This window comes from Equus caballus, chromosome 10 (genome assembly GCF_041296265.1).
Source record: "Equus caballus isolate H_3958 breed thoroughbred chromosome 10, TB-T2T, whole genome shotgun sequence".
NCBI classification, from domain to species: Eukaryota; Metazoa; Chordata; class Mammalia; order Perissodactyla; family Equidae; genus Equus; species Equus caballus.
In genome coordinates, this window is record NC_091693.1 from 21,776,234 (window position 1) to 21,801,095 (window position 24,862).

Below are 24,862 nucleotides of genomic sequence, written 5' to 3' on the forward strand. Positions count from 1 at the left end.
ATAAGGAAGATTATAATAGTGCCTACCTCATGAGTTTGCATGATAAGTAAATGGGTGAGTGTGCGTGAAGCCCTTGGAACTGGGAGGAGAGAACCACTGCTTGGTGAATTTGAGTGGGACTCTGTGGGAACGAATGAATGGAAATGAGAGGGTGGGAAGTGGCAGTGGCAGAGAGAAGCAAGTAAAATAAATTCTTCTTTAATAAGAAACCAGGTGAGATGGTTGGGAGGGCTGCCCCACAGTCCTAGTCCCAGGGATTCCATTTGGGCCTCCAGATACCTCACCCTGGCAGGGGGCTCATGGGGCTGGGAAGTTGAGGTCCACAGTGAGGTTGGTGTAGAGGGGCTGCAGCTCCTTGGAAAGGAGCCTGTAGCCCAATGAGTTGAAGCCATCATGTCGCCACTTGCGGTGGATCCGGGCCAGAAGGCCAGGACTGGGGCGAGGGGCAAGAGGGATAGCCTTATGAGCCCAGGGCTCAGGGACAGGCCAGGACCCGCGACCTCTCCCCTCCAACCTTAACTCACCTCTGGGGCCTCTGCTTGTGGCTGGGGTCCTGACCCTCCTCCAGCATGTGGTAGCGGCCAAAGAGCAGATGGGGCCGTAAGAGGAGCATCCCACTTAGTTTCAGCCTTACAGGGGAGAAGGCAGGGAGGCCAGATGCCCATCTCCTCTGAGAGGGTCCCCATGCCACACCCAGCCTCTCAGGCCAGGAGGGCTCACATCTCCCTTGGTCCAGCATAGCTCATGTCCCTCCTTAACCCAGGGCAGCCCCTGTCCCCTACACCATGGAGGCACCTGCAGCCCCCTGTGCTAGGCTCCCTAGAGCAGGGCCCTCACCTGGCAGCGATATCATCATCCTCACGCTCCCAGCCCCAGTATGTGTTAGGGAAGCCATTTATCCTCAGGTAGTGAATGGGGCGCAGAGCAAACACCCCTCCAAGGTAGCCTCCGTAGGGCAGCCTGGAGAGGCAGAGAGAGTTGGAAGCACAAGAAGTTTCAGATAACAGGGGCCCTGGCCCTTTTCTGGCCAGGATCTCCAAAGTTTATTTCTGGGTGAACCCTTTTCCACATACCCCCGACCCTTAGGGAGTTCCCTTGCCTAGTCCTGGGGTAGCCCTCCCCCGACCCTTGAGATTACCTCGTATTGACCTTGGGATAGCCCATCCCTGAATCATCTGACAGGCCCATCTTGCGACTCCACTGATGGCCCCTTCTCCCCAGATCCTTAGGATAGCCCCTTCCTGACCCCTAGGTAGCCCCTCCTTTCATAAGTTCCCATCCTCTGACCTCTGTTAACAACACCTCTGCCTACCACTTTATTAAGTGCACCCTGACTCCCCCATTGATAAGCAACCCCATCCCCACTTGACACCCACATCCAAGTGGAAGGTTCTTCACTGTCTTCAAGGACTTTCCTCAGGCCCGATTGTCCCCTCCCTTCCTCCGCCCCAGGGATCAGGGCTTAAACTGTACAGATGGGCAGAGTAAGGTCCAGGGAAGGGCAGGGCCTGGCCAACTGCCCGCCACAGGAGGTCCCCTCCCTCCACCTACTTGTAGTTGAACTTGTCAATGGCCACGGACACATGGGCAGGGAAGATGTCACAGATGTAGAGGTTACGGTCATCCTCTGGGAGTAGGTTCACATCGTGGAAGAAGATACAGTCCCAGTCCTCCTCCTGCATGGCCTCCCAGAACCCCACATTGCGTAGCTTGCCTTGGTTGAAGGCAGTGTTGTTCACCTGGGGTGGACAGAGATGCTTGCTGCTGCCCTCACCAGCAGGCAGTGGTGTTCACCCACCTGCCAGGCTCGTCCTCTCTCACCTTTTCAAATGCCATTCTCCCACCTGGAAGCCCTTCTTATACCTACTGTGGAGCTGGAAAACCCAGACTTGTCCAGAAAAGTCCAGCTCCAAGCTTACCTCTCCTGGGAAACTTTTCTTGGACCCCCATCCCCATCCTAGGCAGAGTCAGTAGCTTTAGCCTCTTAGCTCTCCCTCCTCAGCCATGTTCAAGGTTCTCAAGAATTATCACCTTCAAGAGGCCATCTGAGGGAGGCAGAGGTTAGGAGTGATCAGGGACCACCTGTGTCTCTGTTTCTGTTCCTACTAGACAAAGACTGGGTTTGATGCCCAGGAACCAGGACAAGGTTTGCCTCTCCTCTGCTCTACTTCCTCCATCATCACCTTCTTCAACATCACCACTTTAATTGTTACCGTCATCACTTGTTATCATCGTGTTCATCATCAGCATTACCACCATCATCACCATCACTATCTTCATCATATTCAACACTATCCACATAATCAGCTCAACTCCATCATCACTGTTACCAACATCACCATCACAACCATCATGACCATCACCACCACCATTACCACTCTCAGCAGCAGCAGCATCTTGACACCACCGTTACCAGAATCCTCACCAAAAAGCCATCATCACCATGAACGTCATCTTCATCATCATCATCATTATCACTATCACTTATTGAGAACCTACTATATGCCAGGCATTGGCCTCACTCCTTTATATTCATTAACTCAATCCTTCCCACAACTCAGTGAGGGAGGTGTTATTATCATCCCTGTCTCATTAATGAAAAAGTTCCCCCAAGCTTATGCATAGTTATACTGAGTAACAGTGTGTTGAATTAATGGATAGATAGATGGATGGGTGGATGAATAAATGATTGGTCCCACACTCAGACCACACAGGTAGTAATGGGCAAGGCCAGGATTCAAACAAACATCTAACTGACCCCAAACCTAGTGCTTTAATTTGCCCCTTAGCTTTATTGCCCACTCTGGCCAGCCCTGGTCTCAGAGAGGCCCAGACACAGTGGGACTGGGCCTTTCCCTCAGATAGCCATTAAAGCTGACCCCAGACTCAGCCAGTCTAGACTGGCCTAAACTATAGCTCTTGGCTCTGAATTCCCCCAATTCAAGTTCTTGACTCATAAACCCAGTCCCCTAGATACTGTCTGACCCTGACACTCTCAGAGAGTGACATCAGCCCTGACTCTCCAAGGCCACGTTCAGAACCCTCTACCCTCTTGCCCCTGCCCCGCCACATTCCTACTGCACCTGGTTCACCACGTAGATGGCATAGTGCAGTTGCTGGCGCTGCAGGAAGGGGTGCAGGTGGAAGAGCAGGTCCCGCAGGTGCTGGGCTTGCCCATAGTAGGGCACCACTACCGCCGTGTGGTGCTGTGTCCAGCAGTCAGGTGGCTGGTACTGGCCTCCCAGCTCCACCAGTGGGTTCTTTTCCACCACCTGCTCCATCGTCAGGTTTTCCGGGATCATTACCTTCAAGGGGCCATCTGGGAGAGGCAGGGGCCAGGGATGGTCAGGCATCTAGCCCAGAAACCGCACAACCCAGCTGTACTGGGTTGGATCATGTCCCCCTCCCCCTGCCAAATCCATGTCCACCTAGAACTTCAGAATGTGACCTTATTTGGAAACAGGGTCTTCCTAGACATAACTGGTTAAAACGCTGTCACCCTGGATTAGGGCGGGCCATAAATCCAATCACTAGTGTCCTTATAAGAAGGCCATGTGAAGACCCAGAGAGAAGGTGGCCACAGAGGCAGAAATTAAAGTGATGTGCCTACAAGCCAAGGAATGCCAAGGATTGCTAGCAGAAGCTAGTGGAGAGGCATTGGATGGTTTCCTTCTCAGAACCTCCAGAAGGGACCAACCCTGCCAACACCTTGATTTCAGACTTCTGCCCTCCAGAACTGAGAGAATGCATGTCTGTGGTTTAAAGGCAGCCAGTTAGTGGTACTTTGTTACGGCAGACTAGGAAACTAATCCGCCAATACAAAGGGCTCTGAGCTGCCCCAATTGGCTCAAAAATGTCCTGCCCTCCTGGTTGTCCCTCCACCTCTCAGTACCTCCTTCTCAGATTCTTCCCTCATCTCTCCCCTGGTTCCCATGTTTCTCTCTTCTCTCCCTCAGCAAGCTCATCATCTCCTGTTGCTTTTCTTCCTCTGGACCCCCATGGTCCTAAATTTGCCTCCTGAGCTCCAACCCCCACTTGCCTCCCAGATGTCTCCTCCTGGATGGTTCTCAGACTGCCCTCTCTCCCTGTATCTCAGTCTGCCCTCCTTCTCAGTCCGCTCTCTCACTGATGGCTCCACCATCCACCCCTCACCCCAGCAGTGCCTCCTCCCTCTCTGTGGCAGATCATATTTTTTCCAAAGATGGTCCCAACCATCTCTTTTATCCAACATGCCCTTTCTACAAGGTGATTTGACACTCCTCCTATTGAAAAGTGGGAATATGTCCCCACCCCTTAAAAATAGGTAGGCTTTTGTGACTGTTTCAATGAATGGAGTATGGCAGAAATGACATTATGTGGCTTTTGAGGCTGGATCACAAAAGGCCATATGACTTCTGCCTTGTCTACACGAATACTTGCTCTGGGCACCTTCAGTTGCTGTGTAAGCAATCTATTTGCTCTGAGGCCACCGTGCTGTGTGGAAGCCCAAACTAGCCCATCGGAGAGTCTACCCAGAGATTACATGAAGAGAGCGAGGTGCCTAGCCAGCTGCCGGGTGCTCCAAGCCCCTGCTGTCCTATTTCCAGCCACATCTCACTACAACTGCATGAAAGATCTGGACCACAACCACCCAGCTGAGCCGGTCCCCAAATGCCTGACCTATGTAAAATTTAAGAGCTAATGATTGTTTAAAGACACTAAGTTTGGGGGTGATTCATTATGTTACAGCAGGAGATGCCCCCTGCCTTCTGCTTCCAGGTTCTGCCCCACTCCTTAGGGCTTCCTGTCAGCTCCCCAAAGCCTGAGGTGGGGGAGGCCCCTACAAACTTACTGATGTAGGGTGAGACGATGGGACAGTTGGGCAGATCCTCCTCACTGATGTCCACAGGGTGGATCTGGCTGAGGTTGGAGTACACATCCCAGTAACGGATTCCTGGAGAAGACACCTGAACCAAAAACGGCAGCTCTTCTCTCACCTCTGGCCTGTCTTGTATTAGGAAGCGCAAGAACGAGATGAAGCCGTGGCAGTGGGGGTTTTGGTAGAGGAACGCGCCCATAAGCAGCAGTTGGACCCCCAGAAATAATAACAGGAGCCACCTCTGCTGTTCCATTCTGGGAAAGGAAAGAGAAGGTCATTCCTCCCATTTTGCAAAGCCCTCACTTTTGCCCCATGTGGCTCAGCCCCAGTCCCCAGCACCCGTCTTTCCCTGACTGGCTTTGCACACTCCACAGAGGGGACACGGGAGTGAGAGGAGCTGTCGAGGCCACTCAAGTCCACACCACCTGTGCAAAGAACCTGCCTTGTGCACATCTCCAGCCTCATCTCTTCCAGCCTGGTCCCCTCCAAACCCTCTGGTCACACTGGATGCCAGCTGGGCTGTTCCCCTGGGCAAGTGACTCAGTCTCTAAGGCTCAGTGTCCTTGTCTGTGAAATGGAGCTTATAGCTGGATCAGGCTCATTGGGTTGTTATGCTAGAACATGCAGTGAGCACAGGTCAGGGTGACATGGACTCAGCATTATTCCAAGACTGGGCCAGATTCTCTCACATCTCCCTCATCCCGTATGGAAGATACCCACCCCACTCCTGCTCATTCTGGGTGTCCTTCTCTTCCCCGCCACAAACACCAAGTAGCTCCTAGTGGCTTCCACAGCCTTTGTATCTCCCTGAGGCATAATCTGATCACCCTGGATTGTGACCTCCCCCATCAGACTAGAGGCTTGCAGAGAACAGGGTCCAGGACTGGATCATCTCTGGTTTCCCAGCATTTCCCAGCACAGGAGGCCCCAGGCAATGGATGATGAATGAGTGAATGAATGAGTGAATGAATGAGTACAGACAGATGCTACTCTCTACTTGATAAACTCCTACTCACCCTTCAAGAGCCATCACAAGCGCTCCTTGTCTAGGGAGTCTCCTCCAAGCCCTTCACTCTTGTCTACACCCTGGGCTCTCTTGGGTCCTGGTATCTCTGCTGTCACAGCTCTGGTCACCAGAACTGGAATGACCTGTGTCCAGGTCTCCTTTCCTAGCCTGGGAGCCCTGAGCAGGAAGACCTCTGTCATGATTCACCTGTGGGTCCCCCCGTCACCCTTAACCAAGGTCTGAGTGTTATGAATACTTATTTATTTATGTATATTTACTAAGTACCCACACTGCAACAGGCATGACTGTGGGCACCAAGGAAAGAGCCAGAAACAAAACCAACAAAAACCTCTACTCCCATGAAACCAGAAGACAGGCAGGAAAACAGACAATTTCAGAGTGATAAAAACTTACAAATAAAAAGGGTAGAGGAGGAAAGGGAGTCGAGAGTAAAGAAATGGTGGAGGCTGTTTCTGCGAGGGTGGTGGGGGAGGGAACATTGAGACAGAGGCCCAGAGGAAGAGGAGGAGACGGCCTTGGGAAGTGTTTCTGGCAGAGGGAACAGCAAATATAAAGGGCCTGAGGTGGCAAGGGGGAGAACATTGGAAAGAATGGTAGGAAAGGAGGTCAGAGTGGTGACCCGGGCTAGATCGGAGCCTTCTAGGTCACGATGGAGGAGTGTGGCAGTGATGTGATTGACTCACATATTTAAAAGATTGCTCTAGAGACATTTTTGTTTTTTGTTTTTGGTGAGGAAGATTGGCCCTGAGCTAACATCTATTGCCAATCTTCCTCTTTTTGCTTGAGGAAGATTGTCCCTGAGCTAACATCTGTGCCAATCTTCCTTTATTTTATGTGGGTTGCCACCACAGCATGGCTTGATGAGTGGTGTTTAGGTCCACGCACAGAATCCAAACCTGTAAACCTCGGGCCACCCAAGCGGAACATGCAAACTTAACCACTACACCACTAGGTGGGCCCCTTTAGATACATTTTTGATTGTCATGACTGGCGGCAGGTGGATGTTGCTGGCATCTGGTGGATAGAGGTCAGGGATGCTGCAGAACATCCTACAGTATACAAAACAGCCCCACCCACACCCCACCAAACCAAATCATGGCAGTAATGCTGAGGTTGAGACACTCTGCTTGACAGGCAATGAGAAATGTTCTTCACCAATGGAAAGTACTTGGAGGGGAGGAATGACTCAGTCTCTGTCTCTCTCTGTCTCTGCCCCCTGACCCCACCCCAGAGAAACTTCTTGGCCTTGAGGCCTGGGGTGGTATCAGCACTGCTCCCAAAGAAGGACCAGGGAAAGTTCTGAATTCCTGCTCTTCCCAAGACTCACTGAAGGCAAAGACTGATACATGGACCCTGAAGGCTTCCCTCTGGCTGCTCTGTGGTGAACAAATCCTGGGATTATTTTCTTCCTGCTTCACCAGCAGAAGCATGATGAGTCCTGTTTTGAATTTACACTTGGAGAGAAGGATGCTATACTTAACAGTGGAAACTGGTGATTTCAAGGAAAGGTGGAAGAGAATGGGATGGGTTCAGGATGAGCTGTGCTCTCCAGGTTCATCCCAGGGGATGCCTTTAAGCTGAAAGCAAATGGGTCCCAGGAAGAGAAATGAGTAGGATTTGTGCTGGTCCACGCTGGTCCCAAGGATCATTCTGAAGCCAAAGGTGAAGGATAGGAATAGATGCATAAATGGGCTTATCAAAAGCCACCGAAAAGTTACATACAGGCTGGTGTTCTCGTCACTAAATTGGCAAGTATATTTTCAGATGAACTGGAAAATCTCATTATAGAAGCAAGCTCAGGATCGAATGTCAAATGTGAGGCAAGACAGAAGGTGATCAGGGATAGAAAATCCTCAAATTGTGGAGCACTGAGGAAACAAGAATCCAATTTCAGTAGCAAGTTCTCTGTGGTGGGTAGAATTTTTCCCAGCTTTTCAGCTGGAAAGGCAGCTTACAAAGGAGCGCTGCTGCACAGAATACCATCCAGGCTTTTGAGTGGTGTTTCTCGATTCAGATACCCCTCGTTTAAGCAAAATGAGATGAAAAACTAGACCCTAACAGATATGGTAGAAATGCACTCCATTCACACATAAAAGACAATCAGTTGTCAAATACATCTCAGGAACTTCGGCTGGAGTTGGTGTCGCCCTTTGGAGACCAAGACTGGTCTTTGAAATATCCTACTAGAGTTGGCCCAGCGACAATTTATGGATGTGTTTCCTGGGCTGAAAATAGCAGGGCTCATGATAATCCCTATTTCCCAGCTGTGAATGCTGCAGGTGTGGACTGTGCCTGAGTTATGCCACACTGGCCAGTGTTCAGTTGCTCTGTAAACAGAAGGTGCCAACAAAACCTTGATGGTGACTCTCTTTCCCTTTCCTGGGCAGGGGGTCGCTGAGCTCAGAGGATTGATGAGTCTTAGATGGTATATGTGCTCTCAGGAGCTTTATTCTTCATGCAGGAGTCAGATGTATCTGGTGGATTCTGTGGAGCCACCAACAGAGAGAGCGTGCTGGTTACACATCATCTAGTGTGGGGACACCCAGACTCACATTTCCAGACTTCCTCCTCCTCCTCATGCAGGGACAGAAAAGGCTGCTGCTATAAAGTGTGGTTTGTCTCCTGGAGAGCCCAGTAAAAATGACCCCTCTGACTCCACAGGAAACATGAGAGAGGCATTTTAGAGCCTGAAGGCTTTGTAGATTTCAACAAAATGATTGTTTTCTTATTCCTCATTTTATAATTAATCTCTCTTGCAACCAGCAGGATTATGACTTAAGACACAGCGCTACTGTATTTGGCACTCTTGATGATGAAAATTTAATTATAAACAATGATTTTCTAAAAAAAAGAATTTGACAGTACAATCATGTGACCATAGGTGTGGAAGCATAAGGGTGTGTTCTTGTTACTTCCTCAAAAAATAAAGACTTCATTTCACTACTGTTGAAAGGTGAACCAAGTATGACAAAATCAATTGTATGTTTGTTCTCCAAAGTTACATAAGATTTGAAGAAAAAATTGTGTCTTCAGCTAGCAGCAACTCTCATGCATGTTCCATGATTCAAATTAGTAGAGCGCACACCCACATTTTCCAAGTGACATAGTACTGTTTTGTTCAATAATGTTATATTTTCATTTGTAGAAAGCAAGCACTGGTTGCCATGGTGTGTTTGTACATACCTTAGAAGCCTACTGCAATCTTGGAGATCCAAGAGGGACTCCCCCCAAAGGAGTCTGGACTCCCCGGTTCCCCTTGGAAAGCGGCTTCTTCATCATCCTCATCCTCTTCGGGTTCCTAAAACGTGCCCCCACCTTGGCTCTATTTTCTGAGTCAAGCTGAGGGAGGCAGGGGTAGAGAGTGAGAGCCTAGGGCTCTCTGCCCCAACCCAGGTTTATCAGGCTCCTCTTTTCAATGAAAAGGGAGAGGTCGGGGCAGTGGGGGCCTTTGGCTGACCTAAATCAGGTAGTATAGACTCTCCAGGGCCTACACTGCCCAAAACACACATCACAGACAAGAGGGAAGGGGTGGAAACCAAACCATCCAGAAGCCCTTCTTTCCAGAGAAAATGTAATGTTGGAAATGAGTTTCTTCTGTAAGAATGAAATCTAATTTTTTTTCATCAGGAAAACATCTCTCTGGCTAGATCTGTTAGGCTCAGAAACACATGCCCCAATAATGTCTTAGAGGTTTCAGCGTATAGGTCTTTCACCTCTTTGGTTAAAGTTACTCCTACATATTTTATTCTTTTTGTTGCTACTGTAAATGGGATTGGATTCTTGACTTGTCTTTCTCCCAGTTTGTTGTTAGTGCATAGAAATGCAACTGATTTTTTTTAAAGCTGATTTTGTACCCTGCAACTTTGCTGTAGTTGTTGATTATTTCTAATAGTTTCCTGATGGATTCTTTAGGGTTTTCTACATAGACAATCATGTCATCTGCAAACAGTGAGAGTTTGATTTCTTCCTTTCAAATTTGGATTCCGTTTACTTCTTTTTCTTGCCTAATTGGTCTGGCCAAAACCTCCAGTACTATGTTGAATCGGAGTGGCAAGAGTGGGCACCCTTGTCTTGTTCCTGTTCTCAGACAAATGGCTTTCAGTTTTTCACCATTGAGTATGATGTTGGCTGTGGGTTTGTCAATATATGGCCTTTATTATATTGAGGTACTTTCCTTCAATACCCATTTTATTCAGGGTTTTTATCACAAATGGATGTTGGATCTTGTCAAATGCTTTCTCTGCATCTATTGAGATGATCATGTGATTTTTATTCCTCATTTTGTTAATGTGGTGTATCACAGTGATTGATTTGTGGATGTTGAACCACCCCTCCACCCCTGGAATAAATCCCACTTGATCATGGTGTAGGATCCTTTTAATGTATTGTTGTATTTGGTTTACCAGTATTTTGTTGAGGATTGTTGAATCTCTGTTCATCAGGGATATTGGCCTATAATTTTCTTTCTTTGTGTTTTTGTGTTGTCTTTGTCTGGTTTTGGGATCAGGATGATGTTGGCCTCATAGAATAAGTTAGGAAGTGTTCCATCTTCCTCAAATTTTTTTTTTTTCTTTTGGTGAGGAAGCTTGGCCCTAAGCTAACATCTGTTTCCAATCTTCCTCTTTTTGCTAGAGGAAGATTGTCCCTGAGCTAACATCTGTGCCAATCTTCCTCTATTTTGTATGTGGGACACCATCACAGCATGGCCTGATGAGTGGTGTGTAGGTCCACGCCTGAGATCCGGACCTGTAAACCCCAGGACACCAAAGCAGAGTGCATGAACTTAACCACTACTCTACCAGGCTGGCCCCTTCTTCAGTTTTTTGGAATAATTTGAGAAGGAGAGGTATTAAATCTTATTTGAATGTTTGGTAGAATTCTCCAGAGAAGCCATCTGGTCCTGGACAGTTGTTTTTTTGGGAGGTTTTCGATTACTGTGTCAATCGCTGTACTGTGAGTGGTCTATTCAGACCAATCTCTATTTCTTCTTGATTCAGTTTTTGGAGGTTGTATGAATCTAAGAATTTATCCATTATTGAAAGAAATTGAAGAATACATAAAGAAATGGAAAGATATTCCATGCTCATGGATTGGAAGAATAAACATAGTTAAAATGTCCATACTACCTAAAGCAATCTACAGATTCAATGCGATCCCAATCAGAATCCCAATGACATTCTTCACAGAAATAGAATAAAGAATCCTAAATTTATGTGGAACAACAAAGACCTTGAGTACCCAATGCAATACTAAGAAAAAAGAACAAACCTGGAAGTATTACACTCCCTGATTTCAAAATATACTACAAAGCTATAGTAATCAAAGCAGCATGGTACTGGCACAAAAACAGACACACAGATCAATGGAACAGAATTGAAAGCCAAAAAATAAAACCATTCATCTATGGACAGTTAATCTTCAACAAAGGAGCCAAGAACAGACAATGGAGAAAGGAAAGTCTCTTCAATAAATGGTGTTGGGAAAACTGGACAACCACATGAAAAAGAATGAAAGTAGACTGTTATCTTGCACTATACACAATAATTAACTCAAAATGGATTAAAGACCTGAATGTAAGACCTGAAACCATAAAACTCCTAGAAGAAAATATAGTCAGCACACTCTTTGATATCGGTCTTAGCAGCATCTTTTTGAATATCATGTTTATTCATGCAAGAGAAACAAAAGAAAAAATTAACAAATGGGACTACAGACTAAAAAGCTTCTGCAAGGCAAAGGAAACCATGAACAAAATGAAAAGACAGCCCACCAACTGGGAGAAAACATTTGCAAATCATATATCCAACAAGGGGCTAATATCCAAAAATATATAAAGAACTTACACAACTCAACAACAAAAACACAAACAACCTGATCAAAAAATGGGCAGAGAATATGAACAGAAATTTTTCCAAAGATATACAGATGGCTGACAGACACATGAAGAGATGTTCGACATCACTGATTATCAGGGAAATGCAAGTCAAAACTACAATGAGATACCACCTTACACCAGTCAGAATGGCTATAATTACTAAGACAAAAAATAATAAATGTTGGAGATGTGGAGAAAAGGGAACCCTCATACACTGCTGGCGGGAATGCAAACTGGTGCAGCCACTATGGAAAACAGTATGGAGATTTCTCAAAAAATTAAAAATAGAAATACCATATGATCCAGCTATCCCACTACTGAGCATCTACCCAAAGAACTTGAAATCAACACCTCAAAGAGACTTATGCACCCCTGTGTTCACTGCAGTATTATTCACAATAACCAAGATGTGGAAGCAACCCAAGTGTCCATCAACTGATGAATGGATAAAGAAGATGTGGTATATATATATATATATACACACACACACACACACACACACACACAGTGGAATACTACTCAGCCATAAAAAAGACAAAATCATCCCATTTGCAACAACATGGATGGACCTTGAGGGTATGATCTTAAGCAAAGTCTGAATTGAGCTGAGCTGCAAATGTAAAATACAGACCAGATTGGAAGACTATGTGAAAGATGGATGCAGACTATAAGCCAGACAGAGAAAGACAAATACTGCATGATTTCACTCATATGTGAAAGACAAACACATGGAAAAAGAGAACACCAGATTAGTGGTTACCACAGGGGAAGAGGGCTGGGGGCAGGCAAAAAGGGTAAAGGGGCACATATGTATGGTGATGGATAAAAATTAGACTATTGCTGTTGAGCACAATGAAGTCTATACAGAAACTGATAAATAATAATGTACACCTGAAATTACACAATGTTATAAACTACGATGATCTCAACAAAATAATTGAAGAAAAAAAAGCAAAGAAATATATGCCCCAGATGAGACAGTGCTTTTGCTCTGAGACAATGTGTAAACTTCCTGACCCCTGAGAAGGCAAGAAATGTCTTCTGAGATATGGAACCTGCTCTAACAAAGCAGGGGTCTTCCTACTGGGATATGCACACAAGTGTCTGAAGACTCCCTGCGTGGTGTCATGTGTTTCTATTCTGCTCATGTTGGGATATTCTGTATTCAGAACAACCAAAGCATTATAGGCTGGTGAAACTTTTTTTTTTTTTTTTAATTTAACTGGAATGTTTTTAGGGACAAATTTTTCAAGTTACACTGGATAAAATAACCCATGTAAAAATAATGATCTCCGTTAGAATTGCTGTGCATTATTCTCTAAGGTAATTAAAACCTATTTAATTGAGTTGGGTCATGAAATATTTACTCCATTAACAGCCAATCCTCATCTCATGTCAACTTATAAAAGAGATAACGTTTTCTACCTCCAAGTAACAACAACAAAAATGTTAAGGTTGAAAAACCTCAGGTGTCAACTTAAAATGAGTGAGGTGGTGGTACAAAGTTTTTCAAAATGGTGTTGAGGTCTCCCAAGCAAAAGTGTTTTAAGATTACTATAATAAATACACACACACGCTCAGATCCCTTATGTCCTAGCTACTTTCAAAATTTATGAAAAATTGTTTTAATAATTTCCTAAATCATGAAACAGAGGCTAATGGGGACATTCATTTACTGGATCAAAAGTATTCCTATCAGGGCCGGCTCTGTGGCCGAGTGGTTAAGTTCGCGCACTCCACTGCACGGCCCAGGGTTCGGATCCTGGGCGCGGACATGGCACTGCTTGTCAGGCCACGTTGAGGCGGCGTCCCACATCCCACAACTAGAAGGACCTGCAACTAGGATACACAACTATGTACTGGGGGGTTTGGGAAATAAAGCAGAAAAAAAAGATTGGCAACAGTTGTTAGCTCAGGTGCCAATCCTTAAAAAAAAAAAAAAGGAAGATTGGCAACAGTTGTTAGCCTAGGTGCCAATCTTTAAAAGAAAAAAAAAGTATACGTATCAAGGTTTTTTTTTTTAAGGATTTTTTTTTTTTTTTTTTGAGGAAGATTAGCCCTGAGCTAACATCTGCTGTCAATCTTCCTCTTTTTGCTGAGGAAGACTGGCCCTGAACCAACATCCGTGCCCATCTTCCTCTACTTTTACATGGGATGCCTACCACAGCATGGCTTGCTGAGCAGTGCCATGTCCACACCTGGGATCCGAACCAGCAAACCCCAGGCTGCCGGAGCGGAACGTGCAAACTTAACCGCTGCGCCACCGGGTCGGCCCCTCAAGCTTCTTGGTTAAGGTCTCTTGCCCCAGGGAGTGGGGCAGGGTAACTTTGCTATTTGCTGAGGATTTCTTGTGGTCTAGAGCAGGGCTGTCCAATACAATGCAAGTCACAGATGTAATTTTACATTTTTATTAGCCACATCAATAAAGCAAAAGTAAACAGGTTCAAATAATTTTATTACACTTAACCCAATACATCAAAAAATATATAATCAAGAAAAAAATTATGAGTGAGATAGTCTGCATCCATCTTTCACATAGTCTTCCAATCTGGTCTGTATTTTACATTTGCAGCTCAGCTCAATTCAGACTAGCCACAGCTCAAATGCTCACTAGCCCCATGTGGTGAGTGGGTACCACACTCAACAGCCACACCTTGGACATTTGCACGTATTCCACGTGTGCCTGGTAAAAACCTGTCATCGCAAATCATTAGGTACAGGGTTCTATTTCTGTCAGTTAATTCAAGCTTGTTAGCGGTCTTGTTCAAGATTTCCATAGCTTTATAGACTTTTGTCCACTTTAGCAATTACTAGAGAGAGGTACTGAAATGTTACAATGCTTCTGGAATGTGTAAATTTCTTCTTGTCACCCTGTTAACTTTAGTTTTATTTCTTTGGAGACTGTGTTGTTAGGTGCATCCCACTTTGCAGCTGCTTTGTCATCCAGGTTATTCCTTTTTATTTATGCGATACTTTGTGACTGACAGCGCTTTCTGACTCAAAACCTATTTTGTTTGGTAATTAATGCAGCTGAACTTAGATTTCTGTGAGTATCTTCCTGCTATATCTTTTCACACCCTTTCACTTTCACAATTTCTGAGTCTTTAATTGTTAGATGTGGGTCTTGTGTACACAGCACAGAACATCTTTTTCTTCTTAACTCTCCTGGTGATAGAGACAATTTTGCTCGTTCCTATTCTTTCCACAGAGAATCTCACTTAAAAACGTGTTTCTTAACCATTTTCCCCAATCTAAACCAACACTAAGCTTTTAGGTTTTATTGATGAATATATTCCCCAAAGGGAGTCCTGACATTAATCAAATATTTCCCCCGTGCTGGGCCATTTCAACCTCAAAGCCACTCTTTGATTTCATAGATAAGGACACTGGCGCCCTAAGTCATTCAGGTGTAAGAAAAGAACATGAGTTTGAGTCCAGGCCTGTGTAGGTGACTCCAAGGTCTTTCCACAGCCTGGTTGAGGGTGTCTTGGGGAACAAGGGTGGTAGAGGTCAGAGAAGGCTTCCCCAAAATGGTGACTTTCTGGGTAGGTCCTGAAGGATGAGTAGGCATTCAATCCCATGCCAAGTGGGAGAAGGACATTCTGGGCATAGAGGTGGAGGCACCAGAGAGCCAGCGAGCTCAACTAGTCGTGGTAATGGTAGCTGTTATATATGGAGCACTTACTGTGGCCCAAGAGCTGTTCTAAGCACTCAACAATCATTCTCTCTTCTCGACCTCAGTACTACTAACGTTTTGGGCAGGTTAGTTCTTTGCTTTGGGGGCTGTCCTGTGTGTCACAGATTTAGTAACACTGCTGGCCTCTACCCACTGGATGCCAGTACCTCCCTCTGCCAGTTGTGACAGCCAAAAATGTCCCAGCCAAATGTCCCCTGGGGGTCAAAATCATCCTAGGCTGAGAACCACCGCTCTAATCCTATGAGGTTGCACTATTATTATCTCTGTCTTACAGGCGAGGAAATGTAACTTGTCCAGTTACACAAGCAGGATGGTAGCGCCAGGATCTGCCCCAGGCCACCTCCATCCTTAACCACCACATCCCATGGCGTCTGTTTCCTGTCTGAGCCTTGTGTTCACCAGGGTGCAGATAACAGCAGGAGACAAGGAAGGAGGTAAGCTGGCGGCAGCTCAGGAAGGGCCTGGAATGCCTTGCCTGCTCTGTACCAGGCCTTGGGCCCAGCAATTGTAGGGAGCCAGATTCAAATCCAACCGAACCCCTCCCTCAAGGAGCACCCAACCCAAAGAGACACTGAAACAATGACAGACAGCCACAGCCCAAGGTGACAGGGCCTCTCCGACACAGTGAGACACCAGGGGCAGGGGAGCCCACAGGTGGCTTGTTAATCCAGTGCAGGGGAGGAGAAGTCCCGTAAGCTTTCTGGAGGAAGTACATCCAAGTGGCCACCTGGATAGGAAACAGGAACCAGTGTGGTGGGGAAGAGGGGGGAGGGTGGGAGAGACTTCAGGAAGAACAGTCACATGTGCAAACATCTGGCAGAGGAGTTATTTGCCGGCAAAAGTGGGGACTTGCCAGAGGTTCAGTGGTGAGAGATAAGGCTGAAAAGTCATCAGGTGTCAGGTCGCAAACACACCCGACCTTTACCCTGCAATGATGAGAAGCTACAGACAGTTTCATCTGCCCTCTCCAAAAACCCCCTGACACCAACTCAGCCTCTTCCCCTAGAATATCAAGTGAATGTGTTGCAACAAATGGAACATAAAATGTTTGCAGAGCATCCGTGAGAAACTTCAGCCCAAACTGTGCCAGGTTGTTGATGCACGTGGCCACTAAGGACTGAAGGAACTGGTCCAGATCTCAACACTGCCAATTACTGGTGCCCCAGGGAAGTGACATAAGGAACCCGAACAGTGCCCCACCCCTCCCCCCCTCTTTTTACAGCACTGGTCTGAATGCTTTACCTATATTAACTCATTTAATTCTCTGCTAGCATTATCCCCATTGAACAGATGAGGACACAGAAGCACAGAAAGGTTAAGTTACTTACTCAGGGTCACACAACTAAGTGGCGCAGGGTGCCACCCAAACCATTTGGCTTTCACATCCTCTTTTCTTCACCGTCACCCAGTTTGAGGTACACCTTCTTTTTCCTAACTTCTCACTCAAAAGTCTGTGAGTGATGTTGAGATCTGCTTAAATATTTAATTAAAGAACCTTTCAAAGCAGGAAATGGCTTAAAACCAACATGGAAACACCTGAATTTGTATACTAGTTTTTCGGTAGAAAACAGCAGAATACCACTTACGCCAGGGTTCCTCAGCCTTGGATGATTATTATTTGGGGCCGGATAATTCTCTGTTGTGGGAGCCCATTCCTGTGCACAGCACGTTGAGCAGCATCCCTGGCCTCTGCCAACCGGGTACCAGTCACACCCTTCCCCAGTCCCCCAGTTGGGACTCCAGATATTACCGAATGTTCTTTGGGGACAAAATCACTCCAACTTAGACTAACTGTAGGCTGCCTGTGGTTTTGAAACCCCCACCTCACTGCTTACTTTAAAAAAAATTTAGGCCGGGCTGAGAAAGAAAGCCATCCCTGATTATGAGAATTAAATGAGATGAAAATCATGAAAGTTTCTTTGGTCAATAAACACTTTCCATGTTACCTCATTTATCTTCGTGAACACTCTGGCATGCAGCTTCTATTATTATCATCCCCATTTTACAGATGAGGAACTTTAGATGGTGTGTGGAAAGTGTCTGGTACATGCCAACTGCTCCCTAAGCGCTGTTAACTCTGTCCTGATTAGCAGCACGTGTAACCTCTGGGCTCCTGCAGCTCCTGACATCCGGTACCTCCAGATCAAGCTTTATTATCCCCATGTCGTCAACCAGGCCCGACACACCTGTGTTCCAGTGGACAGGCCTGGCACACAGGAGGCTCAGGAAATGATTGTTAACAAATGAATGAGCCCGATGACCAGGGTTCAACCCTCGCGACAGATTCAGACACCCAAATGCCCCCCCTCACCCTTCACTCTCAATCGTTGCTATCAGGAGCCTCACAGGGGTACAGACAAAAGTATCTCAGAATATAGTATACAAGAAAGGGGGCAGTTTGGACGCCGGAAGGAGGCAGAGCGCTTGGACCTGGGGAGCAGGGCTCTGGCTGACTCTCGGGAAGGTGCTCCGTTTTTGGTGTTTGCGGCTTGCGCCCCGGGGAACCGTCTGTGTACAAGTCTCACCTGCCCTCCTTGCCGAGCTTTGCCTTCTACTCCACCAGGCAGGAAGTGTGCGCATTTGTCACTGACCCAAAACAGCGCACAACTGCTCACCCGGGTTCACGTCCGAGCCCGGCGCACGCACAGAGAACAGCAAACCGCTACCTGTCTGCTCCGCGCACGCACAGCGCCCCGGCCCGCACCGCTGCCACGCCTGCGGGGGCGCGCGCAGAAGCCCACCCCGGGGCCCCCAGGCACGCAGCCCAATCCTTGCAGTCTGTCCACCGCACGCGCTAGCTATCCCTTTCACACCCCCATCCCTTTTCTCCCCCTACTCCGACGCCTCTCCACCTGCACCACGAACTCCATCATGCTCTCACAAGAGGAGAAAATCTGAAAACATCCACCCCATTTTTGGAATAAACTGCATAACACACAGCAAAAACTGCACGCACACTTCCGACACCGCCCCTGTTCCTGCGCAGGCGCAGACGGGAACCGAGCTGGACTGACCTGATGCACTCTGGGAGCAGTGGGCGAGGCACATGACGTCACCGCGAGGCTCGCAGGGAGTTGTAGGCCCAGCTCGTACCAGAGCCCTAAGTACTTCGGGCCGAGCCGCCGCACAGGCACCTGGGAGTCGTAGGCGGCTCGGCCCAGAGCCTTCTGGGAGTCGTAGTCCTTGTACCCGCTTCCGCCTTTTCTCGAGCCTGGACCGTGCAGCGTGCGTTCTACTCAGGTGAGTGCCCCCTCTCGCGGCAGGCCGGTTCCGGCCCTTTGTCGCGCTGCCGAGCAGGAGTTGATGGTCTCCATATTTCTCTCCCACGCGTTCCGGTGGGCATCCCCGGAGAGATGGCACTCCTCTCCGTGATCCCTCAACGCTGGTCTCCCGGCGGCCCTCTAGGCGGGAGTGCCCTAAGCAGCCGGTACCCCTGGTGACCCGCTTTGGACTCTGCGGCCTGGTCTGACTCCTTTTTGTCCCCACCCCTAAACCTGGGCGCGGTGCGAGCGCATCCTCCTCTGTCCTGGTTACAACCTAGAGAGGTCAGGGCTGGTGTGGGGGGCGATCGGGCAGCCATAGGAGCCCAGAGGAGGCGCCAGACCCAGCCCAGGGTTCAGAAAAGACTTCCAGAGCAAAGGACCACAATCCACCATGCCCCAAAGAAATTCCAGATTCTCTGCCCCAAACCTACCCCTCTTGCAATATTTCCCCATTCTTCCCCATCCCCACCTCCTCCCCACTAAATGGTTCCACTGTTCTTCCAAGTGCTCAAGCCAAGACTTTGCACTTGTCCTGAGTCCTCTATTTCTCTCATCCACCGCCCTCTCCCAACCAAGCCTTGTGTGAGTCCCATCTGCTCTATCTCCAGAAGAGATCCAGCATCTGACCACTCCTCTCCAGTCCCATTCCACTACCTCCACTCTGCTCTGAGTCACCATTATTGCTCACCCGGATCATTGCAGGAGCCTCCTCACGGGTCTGCCTGTGTCTGCCCTTTCCACTCCCCACCCTCTATTCATATCCAGCAGCTCGAAGGATCCTGTTAAAATAGAAGTCAGATCCTGTCATTCCACAGTCCAGTGGCTCCCATCTCATTCAAAATAAAGTCCAAGCCCCTCATTCTGCCAACCTCCAAGTCCCGACCTTCTTCGGTCTTCAGTCACAACATACTTTCCAACCAAGTGAACACTGCCAGGCCCTGCCCTTCAGGTCCTTTGCATTTGCTATTAACTCTGTCTGGAACATTCTTCCCACCTTGATCTAATGTCTGGCTCCTTCCCGTCCTTCTGGCCTCAACTCAGAAGATAATTCCCTCATACTACTACTCATATTTGTAAAGTATCTTGGTTATTTACTTACTTATCCATCGGGTGGCTCCTCCACTTAGAATTCAGTGCCTGCAACCTTTCCAGTTTTGTTCCAGTGCCTGGCTTACCTTCGGTACATAGGAGGCACTGAGTGGGTATTTGTTGAACGAACGAATGAATGAATGAAAGCTTAAGCTGGGACTTGAGGATGTCAGACCTGCACAGTGCTGGGGGAAGAATGCTCCGGACAATGGGTTTACTCTGGGCGCTATCCAGGCAGCCTCCCCAGAGGCAACGAGCCCTCAATCCGGAATCCACATGTAACCCACCTCCTCTCTCTCCCCGTCCAGGAGAAGCCTACCTCTCCTGCCCCGCTCGGACCCCGCGATGCCAGCTCCGCAGTGCGCCACCTGCCACAAGGCGCGCGCCGCCCTCCGCCGCCCGCGCTCGGGCCGCGCGCTGTGCGGCGCCTGCTTCTGCGCCGCCTTCGAGGCCGAGGTGCTGCACACGGTGGTCGCGGGCCGCCTGCTGCCGTCCGGGGCCGTGGTGGCCGTGGGCGCCTCGGGCGGCAAGGACTCCACGGTGCTGGCGCACGTGCTGCAGGTGCTGGCGCCGCGCCTGGGCATCTCGCTGCGCCTGGTGGCCGTGGACGAGGGCATCGGCGGCTACCGGGACGCGGCGCTGGCGGCCGTGCGGCGCCAGGCGGCGCGCTGGGAGCTCCCGCTCACCGTCGTGGCCTACGCAGACCTCTTCGGGGGCTGGACGATGGACGCCGTAGCCCGTAGCACGGCCGGCTCCGGCCGCAGCCGCGCCTGCTGCACCTTCTGCGGGGTGCTGCGGCGCCGGGCGCTGGAGGAGGGGGCGCGCCTCGTGGGAGCCACGCACATCGTGACGGGTGAGCGCAGGCGCGCAGCGGGACCGGCGGGATGGGGGTGGCAGGGAGCCAGGCGCATGCACGGGCGAGGGGGCGGGCCGTGAAAGGGGGCTGGGGCGCGTGCCCGAGAGATGGTGAAGGAGGCTCGGGGTGTGCCCTGGGTGGAGGGTCTCAGGGAGGAGCAGGTGTGCGTGCCCACTGAAGGCTCATGGACTTGGTACGTGCAGGCCTTCCGGATGGGCGTGGCAAGCTTCTGAGTCACTGCGGTCATCTTGGTCAGCACACTGGCGAGGGAGGGTGGAGGGGTACTCCCTAGGGGCTAGGGCTGTGGTTCTCTGCAGTTTTTTAAAAATTTAAACTTAAATTTTTATAGCAGTAACATTGGATTATAACATTATATAACTTTCAGATGTACATCATAATATATTTCAAATTCTGTGTAGATTTCATCATGTTCACCACCCAAAGACTGATTACAATCCATCACCACAAACATGTGTCTGCAATCACCCGTTCTCCCTCCTCCCTTCCCCCTTCCCCTCTGGTAACCACCAGTCCAATCTCTGTTGCTATGTGTTTGTTTGTCGTTGTTTTTATCTTCTACTTATGAGTAAGATCATATGGTATTTGACTTTCTCCCTCTGACTTATTTCACTCAGCATAATACCATCAAGGTCTATCCATGTTGTCACAAATGGGTGGATTTCATCATTTCTTATGGCTGAGTAGTATCCCGTTGTGTATATATACCACACCTTCTTTATCCATTGGTCCCTTGGTGGGCACCTAGATTGCTTCCAAGTCTTGGCTATTGTGAATAATGCTGCAATGAACATAGGGGTGCATGTGTCTGTATGCATTTGTGTTTTCAAGTTCTTTGGATAAATACCGAGCAGTGAGGTAGCTGGATCATATGGTAGATCTATTCTTAATTTTCTGAGGAAACTCCATACTGCTTTCCATAGTGGCTGCACCAGTTTGCACTCCAACCAGCAGTGTACAAGGGTTCCCTTCTCTCCACAGCCTCTCCAACACTGGTTATTTCCTGTCTTGTTAATTACAGCCATTCTGACTGGAGTGAGGTGATACCTCATTGTAGTTTTGATTTGCATTTCCCTGACAGCTAATGATGTTGAACATGTTTTCATGTACCTCTTGGCCATCATATGTCTTCTTTGGAGAAATCTCTGTTCAGATCTTTTGCCCGTTTTTTAATTGGGTTGTTGGGTTTTTTGTTGTTGAGATTGTTCCCTGCAGTACTAAGAAAATGACATTCTTTGTGTTCCCTCCACAAAAGAAGGGGTGTGAAAGGATATCCCCCATCAGAAACCATCGATAGTCTGAAATGCACGGTGTCTTTTAATTCCTTTTCTCTGTCGGCTTCTCCTCTCTGATAACTCTCTTACTCTGTCCCAACCGTTACTTCAACAAATAATTACTGACCATGTACTATGTACCAGACGCGAGCCACGTAGCCACGAGCAGACGACCTAACCTCGGTTTCCTCTTCTGTGGAATGGGGATGTTAGTAATGTCTAGGTCCCGGCGTTGTTGGGAATTTGATGAGTTATGTGTGAAGCCCTCAGAGACTGGAAAACAGTAAACATTATACAAATGTTTGCCCTTATGATGATGATGCACAAGACAGACGTCTCTGCACCTGCCCATTTCTCACATACTTAATTATAACCCAAGTGCTACTAAGGAAAGTTACACAGATTTTGCGAGTTTGTAACAGGAGGACTTAGTGAAGGGAGAAAGGCGGGGATTGAGGAAGCGTCTCCTGAGTGAGCTGAGCCCTGAAGGCCACGTGGGTGACATGTGAAGGACGAATAGGGGATGGGAGAGGTGTTCTGCGCAGAGGAAACAGCTCATGCAAAGGCCCTGAGGAGGGGAAGCAGGGCCAGTTTTCGAAGCCCTAAGACGACCAATGTTTTGCTATTAGACTCAAGTATAAGATGATGATGCGGAATAGGTAGAGATTTAGCTTAAATTTTGTGGTGACCGTTGTGTAAATATTCCCTCACTTTCTCCCTGGTCTTTCTAAACACCGGGATCTGCATCCCCAGAGACACTTGTGTCAGCTCACTGGAGACTCTCCATTAAATGCCATCGTGACTCCTCCTGTGCAGTCTGAAGGACCCTCTTAACTGAGGCTGCAGAGATCTTTGTAGCTGAAGCACTTTTCTCACTAGGTGAAAGGGCGGCTAGCACAGGGCCTGGTTTGCAATAAGTGGGTGGAAACTGAGGGGACCCCGAAGCTGCTCCACGGAGCCTGTGTGTGTCCCCCTTCGTTTCTCGGTGTGTCCACCTTCAGCCTCCACCTGGCTGCCCCACGGCGCCCCGGGGTCTCCATGGCCCTGTCTCGCCCTCCCCGCCGTTCCCCACGCCCCCTCCCCACCTCCCTGGGTCCTGACTGCACCACGGGGACCCAGGTCTCCCAAGACCTGCACCCCTTGCGCTGGCCTGCTCCCTGTCTCTCTCTGGGTCCTGGCCGCCCCACAGTATTCGGAAGGAGGGGTCTCCGTGGCCGAGTCACCCACTCGGTGCACACCACTCGCCACGCCTCCTCCCCTTGCCCCCGGGTCTCCCCGACCAACAGCACCCACCTCCTCGCCCCCGCCTGACCTGCTCCCATCTCTCTCCCCACCCAGGCCACAACGCCGACGACATGGCGGAGACCGTGCTCATGAACTTCCTGCGGGGCGACGCGGCGCGGCTGGCCCGGGGCGGGGGCCTGGGCTCGCCGGGCGAGGGGGGCGCCCTGCCGCGCTGCCGCCCGCTGCAGCTGGCCTCGCAGAAGGAGGTGGTGCTGTACGCGCACTTCCGCCGCCTCGACTACTTCTCCGAGGAGTGCGTCTACGCGCCCGAGGCCTTCCGCGGCCACGCGCGCCACCTGCTCAAGCTGCTGGAGGCGGCGCGGCCGTCGGCGGTGCTGGACCTCGTGCACTCGGCCGAGCGCCTGGCGCTGGCCCCGGCCGCGCGGCCCCCGGCCCCCGGCGCCTGCTCCCGCTGCGGGGCGCTGGCCAGCCGCGCGCTCTGCCAGGCCTGCGCGCTCCTGGACGGCCTCAACCGCGGCCGGCCGCGCCTGGCCATCGGCAAGGGCCGCCGGGGGCTGGACGAGGCGGGGCCGCCGCGGGACGGGGAGCCGGAGCGGGCCCCTGCCCCGGACGCCGTGCCTGCCTTCTAGGGACTCGGGTTCTCGGCCGGGATGCGCCGCCCCGGAGCGCGGGGCTGCCTGTGAATGACACTGTGAATAAACTCGGTTACCTTCTCCCGCCGGGAGCTTCGGTTTGAGGTGGGGTGGGGGTGGGGGAGCGGGAGACAGAACGGGTGACCTGTGACCCTACAGAAGCTGGGGGCCTGGACTCCCGGGTCTAAGGGAGGAGGGGCTGGGGGCCCGGACCCCTGGGTCTGAGGGAGGAGAGGCCCAGGGCCTGGACTCCTGGGTCTGAGAGAGGAGGGGCTGGGTGCTGGACTCCTGGGTCTGAGGGAGGAGGGGCTGGTGGCCTGGACTCCTGGGTCTGAGGGAGGAGGGGCTGGGTGCTGGACTCCTGGGTCTGAGGGAGGAGGGGCTGGTGGCCTGGACTCCTGGGTCTGAGAGAGGAAGGGCCTGGGGACCTGAACTCCTGGGTCTCAGGGAGGAGGGGCTGTGGGCACGAACTCCCGAGTCTGAGGGAGGAGGGGGCTGGGGGCCCAGACTCCTGGGTCTCCGAGGCAGGTAGTGAACAGGTTTCCATTCCTGAGTCAGGGGCAATTCGGAGGCTGCTGCCCCGTTCCTCCGCTGGTTCTGGGCATGCGCAGACAGCCCCAACCCACCCCGAGCATCTACCATGTGGATGCTCAGACCAGATGGGCCCTCGTCATGTGCAGTAATCGTGGTGCTTCTCTTCCAGGGCTGCGCATCCTGCGGGCGCTGCGCCGTCTTATTTCATCGCACCGTGATCTCTTTGGTTGTAGCCTGAGACCCCGGTAATTGGCCTGAGTCACCTAGCTGGAGAGGGACCGAACTGGGGTCTCACACCCAGGTCTGCCTGTGTCTTCAAGACTCTGGAATCGTGTCCCAGCCTCACCTGAATCTCCTCCAGTGTCTCTGTGTGATGGGTGAGGGGCAGCTGGGTGGGCTCCCCACACCTCAGATTCTGGAGGCGGAGCTAGGTGAGTCTGGGTCGGTGACTAAGCTCTCTGGTCTTCCGTTTCCTCCTCTGAAAATGGAATCAA

At 49.8% G+C, this 24,862-nt stretch overlaps 2 protein-coding genes across 4 annotated transcripts; one reads left to right on the plus strand and one right to left on the minus strand.

Annotated features, from left to right (window-relative positions):
- Nucleotides 1-174: 174 nt before the first annotated feature.
- Nucleotides 175-18,201, minus strand: LOC100065936 (beta-1,4-galactosyltransferase 3). The gene is made up of 7 exons (XM_001496370.6): nt 17,983-18,201; nt 4,832-5,112; nt 3,084-3,319; nt 1,552-1,739; nt 838-960; nt 525-629; nt 175-433 (listed from the first exon to the last, which is right to left on the minus strand). Exons 2-7 carry the CDS (start codon nt 5,109-5,111, stop codon nt 298-300), a joined length of 1,068 nt encoding a protein of 355 aa, XP_001496420.3. The 5' UTR covers nt 5,112; nt 17,983-18,201; the 3' UTR covers nt 175-297.
- A 287-nt stretch (nt 18,202-18,488) lies between these two features.
- LOC111775260 (cytoplasmic tRNA 2-thiolation protein 1) lies at nt 18,489-23,915 on the plus strand. Of its 3 annotated transcripts, none has more exons than XM_023650327.2 (3): nt 18,489-18,697; nt 20,118-20,662; nt 23,296-23,915. In XM_023650327.2, the coding sequence occupies exons 1-3, from the start codon at nt 18,504-18,506 to the stop codon at nt 23,829-23,831; spliced, it is 1,275 nt and encodes a 424-aa protein (XP_023506095.1). In that variant the 5' UTR covers nt 18,489-18,503; the 3' UTR covers nt 23,832-23,915. The 3 variants fall into 3 exon arrangements, with proteins under 3 accessions (XP_023506095.1, XP_070081006.1, XP_023506098.1); XM_070224905.1 differs by lacking the exon at nt 18,489-18,697 and adding an exon at nt 18,721-18,792; XM_023650330.2 differs by lacking the exon at nt 18,489-18,697 and adding an exon at nt 18,789-18,920.
- Nucleotides 23,916-24,862: the final 947 nt, after the last annotated feature.

What these genes read in the sequence shown, in the direction of transcription:
- LOC111775260 (XM_023650327.2), top strand. Translation starts at nt 18,504, where the DNA reads ATGACGTCACCGCGAGGCTCGCAGGGAGTTGTAGGCCCAGCTCGTACC. An exon ending in GCAGCGTGCGTTCTACTCAG is followed by an intron (nt 18,698 to 20,117) that starts GTGAGTGCCCCC and finishes CTCCCCGTCCAG; the next exon opens with GAGAAGCCTACCTCTCCTGC. An exon ending in AGCCACGCACATCGTGACGG is followed by an intron (nt 20,663 to 23,295) that starts GTGAGCGCAGGC and finishes CTCCCCACCCAG; the next exon opens with GCCACAACGCCGACGACATG.
- LOC100065936 (XM_001496370.6), bottom strand. Translation starts at nt 5,111, where the DNA reads ATGGAACAGCAGAGGTGGCTCCTGTTATTATTTCTGGGGGTCCAACTG. An exon ending in CCATCTACGTGGTGAACCAG is followed by an intron (nt 1,740 to 3,083) that starts GTGCAGTAGGAA and finishes TGTCCACCCCAG; the next exon opens with GTGAACAACACTGCCTTCAA. An exon ending in CACAAGCAGAGGCCCCAGAG is followed by an intron (nt 434 to 524) that starts GTGAGTTAAGGT and finishes CCCTCGCCCCAG; the next exon opens with TCCTGGCCTTCTGGCCCGGA.